General features: G+C 37.0%; 1 protein-coding gene across 1 annotated transcript in view; it reads left to right on the top strand.

The window, feature by feature from the left end:
- Window positions 1–1666: 1666 nt before the first annotated feature.
- The window catches only part of LOC128985760 (GRB2-associated-binding protein 1), a 48429-nt gene continuing 38800 nt past the window's right edge, over window positions 1667–11295 (top strand). Inside the window, exon 1 of the mRNA XM_054405608.1 lies at window positions 1667–1989. Coding sequence (XP_054261583.1) covers window positions 1864–1989 — 126 coding nt within the window. The 5' untranslated portion in view covers window positions 1667–1863. The remainder of the gene's footprint in view (window positions 1990–11295) is intronic.

Raw genomic sequence — 11295 nt, 5'->3', positions numbered from 1 at the left:
AGGTGGAGAGGGGCCCTAATATCTCTTGGGCCCATAGCTCATCACATGCAAACCACGGGGGACTACGATCAAATAAAGCACTTTTCAAAGTAATCTATAACATTGAAACTTGGCACTGCTAGAAAACAACAATAAACATGCAACACCACAAGATTAAAGCATCTGTTCCACCCGTAAGCCTAGAAAACCCCAACCATGGTTAAAAGATACTCCCCTGTGTTGGTTAGTCTATGTCCCTACCCTGAGTACCCTCATCCATCAAACGCCCTAAATTCTAACACCCCTAGGTTGAGAGAGCAGGAAGAAAGGAACTCCTGCAAACTTCGCCAACAGCCACCTTTAACACCAGGACGTGGCCCTTGCTTGAAGCACACTGTCACTGTCAGTACTATCCTGATAATTAGACCAATTCGTATATACCAAGGAAAAATGTGGTTCGGATTCCACTATAAACTGTAGGTCCCTTAGTTGCCATTAGCTGTTTGGGCTATTAATTAACAGCTGTGTCTAAGGAATGTCGGCCTTAGTCACTAACAAGACTACAAGATCGCGCCACTCATTCTACACTCATCTCCATTCATACTTGGCTTAAAATACCTACTATGTATGGTCGCCATTTCAATGAAAAGTATTAAGTATTAAAAGTGCTGTTACAGCTGTTTTTTTGTGGTAGCTAATGCGTATTTGTGCGTGTTTTTTTTTAATGCAAAAGCTTGGGTATGAAAATATTTACTCCATTTTTAATTTACAGAAATAAATTTTCAATTAATATTGTTTTTTAAGAACCCTAGCCTATATGTTTTATTTTTAATCTTTTAATAATAAACGATTAAATGAGGTGATGTCACTTGTCTGCCATGTTAGCTTATGGGACGTCTTGCTCTAAACAGTACTACTTGTGACATTGCCAAACAGGCCGTGCTCCGCCGCGGCAGTGCATCTAGTTATAATTATAACTCAAGTATATTGCCATGCTAGAATAACGCAATCTATCCATATTTTGTTGGTCAAGAATGAAGAAATCAATTATTTCAAGTTAGTAAGCACACGGCTGCCTTAACTCCAGGCCGCGGCCTTCGAAGTGGCAACGTCGCAAGTAGGGTTGTAACAGCAGTTTTGTTTGGAAGCAGCTAATGATATTTGCGTACGGTATCTGTGAAAGCTTGGTTACTGGACTATGAAAATATTGACTCCGCTTTAAGTGTACAGATATAGATTCAATTCATATTGTTTTGGCTTTTAATTCTGTATGTTTTATTTTTAATATTTTGATAAATTTATGTTCAGAAATTTAAATTCAAATCGATAAAGTTCGATTAAATCAGCTGATGTCACCTGTTTGCCATGTCATCCCATGAGATTGACACTTCTAACAGGTCGTGGCCTTGAGTTTAAGTTGGCCGTGTTAAGAATCATTAAATGATTTTTGAATAGAATGAATACATTTTTAAATCATAATAATATATAACTTACGCAAAGTGAACAGATATAAGGAGTTTAGGCATTGATTATAAGACTTTCATCAATAATCAATGACTGAGGTCATCTCATGTAAACTGTTGCCACTTTCCTGTCTCGAGATGAGTCAGTGTTCCTGTTTCTGGATCTAGTCAGCTTGTCAGGAATTAGAATCACTTCGTCTTGACTTTGACTGAGTGAGAGTGAGTGAGAGCAAGCAAATGCTATGGCTTGAAGTGTTTCAGTTTAGGTCTCAGCTGAAGTTGTATTTATATTTACAAGTTTAGTTTTTGTTTTTATTTTAGGACCATCAATATCAATCGTTTATCAGACATTATGTTGTTCTATTATAAATTTTCTTGTTGATATTTAATTTATCATGCTTATTATTTATAACTTTTATGAATGGTTTTTGTGACGGAACGCACTTTCAGTGAATCAAAGAAAATGTCAGCCCAGTCTGATAGCTTAGAAATTGTTCATGAAGGTTGGTTGACAAAATCGCCTCCTACGAAGAGCATCTGGAGAGCAGTAAGTGTTCAATATTTTTACTTATTGAAGTTGGAGCTTTGTTCGTACCTATTTAAAAAAAAAACCCTGAAGGCCTATAAGTTATGTATAAGTATGCAAGGTTAGCCTAGACCTAGGCCTTGTCTGACTTATGATTTACAAGGTTATGTCATTTATAAGCAAATTGGTTAAGACTTACAAATTTTCAATAGCCTCCAGGAAAAATGTAGGCGAGGTCTAAGTTACTGTGTTTAGTCTGTTATAAAAAAGAGGGCTTTAATACGTTCGCTGCGGCCCATCAAATGGCAGGCGTAGCCCCATGTCGGCACAGCCCGGAGCTTCGAACAAGCCCGATGTCGGATGATTGGCTTTATTATTTCGGTATGGTGAATAGCAAATAACGTTCGGTGATATCCTGCTTTACGACAAGAGTCGACTTAGTTCGCTAAACACCCACAGATAGCAGCACTGCTTGGAACGTAGCCGGTCCCATTGTATTGCCAATTGGAGGGAGAAAGATAGGACAATAAGTTGAATTTTAAGTTTGCCAGACGGAGATTTTATGGGGAAATTTTACTAACCATCCTACACCACAACCAAAAGCAAGTTACCCACTACACACTAACATGTTACCGTATACGTCCTCCTTCGACTGACGCTATAGCAAAAACGAAGATATACAAAAGGCATTGCCGAGCATATCTGATCGGTTACGGCAGCATCTGAACACCTCTCGGCCCGTAGTGAACGTGTTAAGGAATGAGGCCATGTAAAATCCCAGTGAAATTTAGAATGCCTAACCGACCCCATCATAATATAGAATCAAAAATATCGCTAGCCTATTTATTAGTTAGGCTACATAGAAATCAAAAATCAGAAACTTTTTATTGCCGTAATTTGCAAGGTACATCCATTGTAGAGGATACACGTCCGGTAACCGAACATGGATAAGGCGTCCGGCAATGCCGTCACCGGTTTTTGAGAGCCTGGAATGCCATTACTACACGATGAATAGCCATCGGTGTTCGTGGTGTAGTGGATTTAAGGTGCTCGGCTGATATATGCAAGAGCTCCAGGGTTCGAATCCCATTGGTGACTTTAACTTTTTGTTGAAGATTTTGCTTTGAATACTTTTTGTTTTATAATTTTTTTTATATCCCTGTTAATAATTTAACCTTCATTCGATTTTTTCATTGTCAGCAAGTTTGGTTGGTTAGGTTAGGTTATGACAGTAATTCCCGGACGCCTAATCCAAGTCTGGTTACCGGGCGCCTTTAAGTTAAATTGTAAAAGAAACTAGGCTAGTCTAACCCGGACTAAGTTAACTGACATGATTTAATTAGGAATATGCCTAACTTAGGCTAGGCCTGATAAGTTAATTTGCTTGTGTAGGCCTAACTTATTATCATTTTGTGTTAGAGAATCCAGTCCAGTCAATAACTTGGTTATTGCAAAATGTTGATTAACTTAAGTCATTCTGCTTCATCGTAAGTTATTGATCGCCTGTCGGGGTACTATTGATATAAAAAGTTAAGGTTTTTGGTTAGGCTAAGTTTTGTTATTGATTGAATCTATAGGCCTACCGGTACTTTTATGTTTGATAAACACAATGGAATTGGATATACCTATCAACGTTTTTCCATGATAAACGTTGTTAAGGTCGTGAATAGCTCTGCCAAAAAATTTTGCAAGTGACCAGAGTAACTTAAATATTTTTAGTTAGGCACAAAATTGTTCTGGCTGTGCCAATGCCATATTGCCAACACAGCCAGATTCCCACATATTAAATTACTTGTAACTGCTGCTAACCTATGTATTTTTAAAAACAAAATAACTTAGGGTACCGGTATCCTACACATTTGCATCGTTGTTCCTTAAGAATCTCAAATTTCACTAAATACTTTAGCTTATGTTGTTTGGCAGACTAATCAATTGATAAGATAAGGAAAATCAATTATTAGCCCAGACAAAAGGTATGTAAGTAACCAATATGGTCCTAAGTTTACCTATATCAAAGTTCTGCCAATTCAAACATGCAACTTTTTATCGGTATTAATCACCATGCTATTTTATTTAGCCTTTCACATCTATACTTAAATGTCGAAAAGATAGGACTAAAAAGCTCACTGGTAGATATTAAATATTTAATTGTTCCTTGCTTTAAGAATTACCTACCGGTACTTCAACTTTTGGGACAAAGTAGTTGCCTTACTAGTGGCCTACCTAGAAAACAATGCTGTCCCCAATTGCCATGTAGGCCTACCTTAAAGTTATTTCTAGTTTTGTTGAGCATGAAATTGCTTCGCTCCTAAATGTATTTTGGTCTCGGTTAACCTCATTATGTTAAAACATGATTAGGGGTCTTCATTTCCTAATTCTTTCATTGGTTTAGAAGAAGCACCCAGTTTGTCTCGTCTCCCCAACCACTCCCAAACTCACTTGCGTGTCTTCTTTTTCTTGATTTTTAACAATAATTCATCGCACAGATCTCTAGTTATACAACGCAAATCTGCAACGGACGCCTTAAAGCTTCCATTATTAATCCCACAAATAAAATGTTCCTCAGAACTGTAATTAATACTGTTAATACTGTTTAATGAAATGGCGACCATACATAGTTGGTATTTTGCCAAGTATGAATGGAGATGAGTGTAGGATAAGTAGCGCGATCTTGTAGTCTTGTTAGTGACTAAGGCCGACATTCCTTAGACACAGAGCTGTTAATTAATAGCCCATACAGCTAATGGCAGCTAAGGGACCTACAGTTTATAGTGTAATCCGAACCACATTTTTCCTTGGTATATACAAATTGGTCTTATCATCGGGTAAGTACTGCGGATAGTCGTAGTACTCACTCGTGCGGACGTTAATCCACACCAGGGAGTATCGCATCCACAGTGCATGCCTATAAATATCCACAATTCGTGACCTCCCAGTAGCTGGATTACAGGACGACGCCACACGTCCCAATCGAACTAATGTAGCCGCTACAACTCGTCGTTTGTGTCTGGAAAGTGTTTTTGAAGCTTACAAGTACTAGTGGCGACTAAAGTAGCAGTCAGCGAGTAAACTCGCCGTGTGTGACAGGGCCTTTACTTATGAGTCATTATTATTGCTTTCTATTGTTGAACTGTTCACAACAAAGACACATGTTTGACCCCTTCTTATCTCTTATCATTTGACTGTTATCTTTCAAGGTTCTTTTTATCTTTGCTTATCTTATAACTGTGGAACTGGGATGTGTTTATCTCCATTTTAAAGTAATATCACATTGTTTTACTTAAGATGATACATATTATGTCAATGTCATTGTGTTAGTTTGTGACTAAGAAAAATGTCCATTCAATTTTAAGGTCTGCAAGAAATAGTATTTCACTACTAGTTAGGAAAGTGACATGTTTTAGGGGAAGATGGTGGTTCACGAGTAGTCGAGTCCAAAAATGGAACTTTTGTGATGAGTAGTGAAAAATGCTTTTCATCACAATCATACAATAATCACACAAAAGCTCTTGGTTTGGATTAAAAAATAACTAAAAACTATTCCATTTTCTACTAACTTTCCAGTAAGCTGTTAGATATTTTCTGTAGGGTGACCCGGGGCAATTCTGGCACGGGGCAATTATAGCAATGGCCTATATTTTTTTTAAATTTCAGCTTTACAGATCAGTGAAGCAATATTTGTTATTTCAGCATATACCTCCTATATATAGGAAAGCATTTTTTGTAAAAATAAAATGTTTGCAGTAATTTTTATTAGCGATTAAAAAAGTACTTTCTTCCACAGCCCGAGGATATCGAAACATCGCACACGGCTAATTTTTTTTCCCCTATGAATTTTATATTTTATTTTTTTTTATACTCAAAGATAATTGTTCAGACTTAAAACTTCATGAACAAAAATAGTAATAGCAGTTATCCCTTTAAGATATTTAAATTTAAATGGGTGCTATAATTGTCCCATTTTCATATGCTATGGGGCAATTGTGGCAAAGAACCCGGGGCAATTATGGCAGCTATATATCTTTATACAAATAATGTATAAATTAAAGAATAAATTGTATAACAACGTGTGTTATGTGTAATATGTTTCATTTAAGTTCATTTGGATGGCTTTGTAAACACCTTTTGCTTAGATTACTCTATGGCAGCCTGATTATTTTTATTGTTTATTGTTGCTAGAAGTTTTGAGGTTAAGGCCCTTGTACGCTTGTACTGTCTTACCGGTTTATTCACAACTTCCTTATAAATAGAGATAGAACAAAAATTAAAACACCATCTTAAACAGCTAAATTAGGCCTATGCCATGATTGCCCCAATGTCAGAGCAATTTAAACAATAAGGAAAATATAAGGTATTGCTATAATTGCCCCAAGGTTGGGGCAATTCTGGCATCTGACACTCCAAAAAAAAAAACCTTAAACCCCCTTAAGGGGAGTTTGAGATTGTTGTCTAAATATATGAAAACACTAGAGGAATAACATAGAATTACTATGGTAATTGTCAAAATAAAATGAAAAATATGTTCACCGCGGTACAAGCAGTTAAAGTTAAGGTTCACGTCTGGCTGCCAGAATTGCCCCGGGTCACCATAATAAAAAAATTCATACGTTCCCTAGCGCTCCTTTAGAGACGGATGGAAACTTAATCTGTTTGGGAAAGGAGGAAGTTTATTTGGGACTGGAAATAAAATTTCGAGGACAGGCCAATATCTTATGTTTTGGTAGAATTGAAAACGGAATTTTTTTGTTAATCTCAGCTGTAGGCCTACAGATATGAGCTATTTTCATGTTCAGAGTGTGCTAACATTTTTTTTTTAGTCAAATAACTTAATTGAATGAACGAAGTGAATTCTCATACTGGTGTAAAATGCATCTCATGTAAATCCAAAAACTCGAGAATGACTACGTATATGAAGTTGATGTTTTGCACAAAGGTTCTTTATCATATTATCTTGGTTAAGTTCGTTATTGGAGATTATTTGTTCAGTAATAATTATAAAATCCTAAAAAAACCATTTTAATTTTCCCCCATTAGAATAACATTAGGAGCTACCTTCTTCTTCTTTTTTTTGTTTACATTTTACAAGCAACAATTTTGTTGTGAATTCTAGAGACCGAAGTGAATTCTATTATTTCTTTCATCCATGGAGTAAACAGTTTTAACATCTGTAGGTATATTATATTAGTCAATGGTTTTATGCTTAATAAATCTTTAATTTATAATTATTAAAAAAAAATTATCGGAGGAAATAAATATGGGATATAAAAATATCCACCGAAATGTATTACAATCGATAAAAATGTTTAGGTAGTCATGTTTGAACTTTTTACATGTTTTTATGGTTGTTAGTTTAGTAGGCCTAGGCTTGAATTAAGTAAGACCACAGTCCTTGGAATGATTGTTAATTAAAATAATGGGTGAATTTTATCACTTGGGTGGCATGATGGGTTTCTAAAAATAAGTGGTTTTAACATTGTCTTGAGCTTTTTATATTGTTAATTTTCAATATTATTATTATAGCACACTCTGCCTATGCCTATCAGATTTTTTTAAGAGTTATTTTTTTTTTCAAACATATAGGCTAATAAGTTAAATAGTTTATTTTTTTCTTATCGTCTGTTGTTTTGTTTGTTAGTGCTTTCTGTCGGGTGTATTTGTTGTTAATTTTGGTTGTAAAATAAAATAGTTAACATTTTGATACAATCATTTTAATGAAAACACCGCAAATATTACTCATTTTAGTTAGAGTGTAAGAGTTAATTCACTTTATACCTATCTTTGTCACTGTTATCAATGGCAAAAACTAGATCTATAGGTTAGGAACTGAGTGAGCCATGGCCATTGGTTAAAGACCATTAGATTCTAAGCAAGGAAGGAACTTAAATTACTGTGTCTGGTTAAGTGTTTCAAAAATTAATCGTCATTATTGAGATATGATCTTTCAAGTGTTTTTTTAAATTTAATATTAGGCCTATAACTTAACGTTATCCGGTAAGTTATAAGCTAGGCCTATTTAACTTAACTTGGTTACACTATCAAGTGTAACTGACAGAGTATTCCCTATGAAGTAGGGTAGCCTGTAATCAAAGGTAATAGGCCTAGCCTACCTTGGCCTTTTCTTTAGTCTAATAATTTAAATCAAAGGACCTAGGGTAGGCCTAAGTTAATAGATCAATTTATTCTAACCTTTAACTTGTATAAGTTAGCCTATCTCTGGCCATAAGCTGGGTTTTCCTTGGCGCAGAGTGCGGAAAGGCGATTTAACAACGTCTTCCGACGCGCTTCTAGGAAAACAGTTAACTAAACATTAACTTAAATGACTGTAAGATGCCTAAGACATGAGGAGGGCCTCACTTTCGTTTACGTCCACACTCATTCTAATGAATATATCATCAATATAAGTTTATCGATTATTCCATTCGATATATCAAGTTTGGTAAGTTAACTATGTTTACGTTAACCGAATGAAATACAGTAATCGATATAATCGAATAATTGATATCTTAGGCCTATCAATATTTTTCATTCGAATCAGTGTAAGGATGTTTAAACTTAACTGAAGTCAAGAGGAGTCTGTGTTTTGCAATCCGTTTCTGTGCCTAACTTAGCTTAGGAAACTCCAGCTCCAGGTTAAGTAGGCCTAGGGTGAGTTAAGTTAGGTATGTAGACCTAACTTATCTGTCTGCAGTCAAGTTTCTATAAAAAGCCTACTACATGCAGGCCTAAGTTAGGTTTAAAGCATTCGTAGCTCATCTGAATCTCTAAATAGTTTGAACTTATGTAACGAGTGTTCTAAAAGTCAGTTAACCTAAGAATTTCTCATTTAAGTTAGTAGGCCTAGGCATGGGTGGAGTTCCACTAAAACCTGCGATATTTTATCAAATTAATAATAAGCTATATCAATTACGATTCGGTTCGATGAATTTTAAAAACTTAGGTATAACCTATAGACCCTACCGGTAAACAATAACAAGCAAAAAAGATCCAATTTTGATGAAATTTGGTATAAACGTGTAAACATAGGCTAGGCCTACATTAATTTTCGTAAACCAGCATGATCTAACTATAGGAACGGGAGTTTTGGGGGGTTTTATGAGGTAAAAATAGAATTTTCTCATTTTTGACCAAACACAAAATTTTACAATTTCTTTCCAAGCCATTTTGTAGAGCTTAAAAACCAAATAATTTAGTATAATGAAGCGTTATCATACATCTAATAGTTACTGTATGGAGGAAATTCCAAAAATTTTTAATTTTAAATAGGTAGCTATTATTCTTATGGAGATTAATTCAACTGTTGTACCTGTAGTTTGCTTGTTTTTGAGCATATATTGATCAAAGTGCTTTAATTGGTGTGAACCTGGCAATAACTCCAGCAATAAGTAGTGCGCACGCCCTATAAAATTATTGCTGGCCGTTTAGCGAGAAAATACGGCTGCGTACCATATTACCGATGATGTCACCAGATAGAGGATACTTTAACGGACACGACAGTATCAATATCATGTACCTGGGGGATAAGTTGGGGGGGGGGGGGGGTAAAGTCAGCAATAAGAAGTGAGCGTCCCTTATAATGTCTATTGCTGGCCGTTTTGCAGGAAAATAAGGCCACGTACCTTATTACCAATGATGTCACAAGATAGAGGACACTTTAACGGACACGACAGTATCAATATCATGTACCTAGGGGATAAGTTAGGGGGGTAAAGTCATCAAAAATTCGAAAAAATCTATTGCTGGCCGTTTAGCGGAAAAATCCGGCCGCGTACTTTATTACCGATAGTGTCAACAGATAGAGGACACTTTAACGGACACGACAGTATCAATATCATGTAAGTGGGGGATAAGTTAGGGAGGGTAAAGTCAGCAATAAGTAGTGAGCGCGCCTAATAAAATCTATTGCTGGCCGTTTTGCGGGGAAATACGGCCGAGTACCTTATTACCAACGATGTCACAAGATAGAGGACACTTTAACGGACACGACAGTATCAATATCATGTACCTGGGGGATAAGTTAGGGAGGGTAAAGTCAGCAATAAGTAGTGACCGCGCATAATAAAATCTATTGCTGGCCGTTTTGCGGGAAAATACGGCCACGTACCTTATTACCGATGATGTCACAAGATAGAGGACACTTTAACGGAGACGACAGTATCAATATCATGTACCTGGGGGAGAGGTTAGGGGGGATAAAGCCAGCAATAAATCGAAAAAATCAATCGCTGTCCATTAAGCGGAAAAATCCAGCCGCGTACCTTATTATCGATAATGCCAGCAGATAAAGGACACGAAAGTATCAATATCATGTTTCTGGGGAATAAGTTTAGGGGGGGGGGGGTGTGGTCAGCAATAAATAAAAAAATCTTTTGCTGTCCGTTTAGCGGGAAAATCCAGCTGCGTACCTTCTTATGGATAATGCCAGCAGATAAAGGACACTTTAATGGACACGACAGTATCAATATCATGTATCTGGGGAATAAGTTAAGGGGGGGGGTAAAGTCAGCAATTAGTAGTGAGCGCGCTTCATAAAATCTATTGCTGGCCGTTTTGTGGAAAAATACGGCCGCGTACCTTCTTATCAATAATGCCAGCAGATAAAGGACACTTTAATGGGCACGATAGTATCAATATCATGTACCTGGGGGATAAGTTAGAGGGGGGGGGGGGTAAAGTCAGCAATAAGTAGTGAGCGCGCTTCATAAAATTTTTGCTAGCCGTTTTGCTGTTTTGACCCCAGTCGCGCACCCTCGCCACTAGGTTCCATCTTACGCGACCAGCGGGCCATGTTATCAAATGCTGTTGCTGTTTATTACGCGCAGCCAGTCACACCTGTAGCTTCCTCAAACGACTGGCAGTCGCGGTCACGCGCAACTAGTGTCCTCTATCTGTTGGCATCATCGGTAATAATCATGGCCGGAATTTCTGCTAAACGACCAGCAATAGATTTTATTAGACTCATTGCTGACTTAGCCCCCCCTAACTTATCCCCCAGGTACATGATAGTGATACTGTCGTGTCCGTTAAAGTGTCCTCTATCTGGTGACATCATCAGTACCGCAAAACTTCTGAAAACGGTATCTTCCCGCAAAACGGCCAGCAATAGATTTTATAAGGCATGCACACTACTTATTGTTGACTTTACCCCCCCCCCCCTAACTTATCCCCCATTTACATGATAGTGATACTATCGTGTCCGTTAAAGTGTCCTCTATCTGGTGACATTATCGGTAATATGGTACGTGGCCGTATTTTTCCGCAAAACGGCCGGCAATAGATTTTATAAGGTGCACTGACTTCTTATTGCTGACTTAACCCCCCCCCCCCCTA

The sequence above is a fragment of the Macrosteles quadrilineatus genome, unplaced genomic scaffold, assembly GCF_028750875.1.
Source record: "Macrosteles quadrilineatus isolate MER2022 unplaced genomic scaffold, UCM_ALF_1.0 Scaffold_2__2_contigs__length_208266976, whole genome shotgun sequence".
Classification (NCBI taxonomy): domain Eukaryota; kingdom Metazoa; phylum Arthropoda; class Insecta; order Hemiptera; family Cicadellidae; genus Macrosteles; species Macrosteles quadrilineatus.
This window is presented reverse-complemented; position numbering and strand designations above follow the sequence as displayed.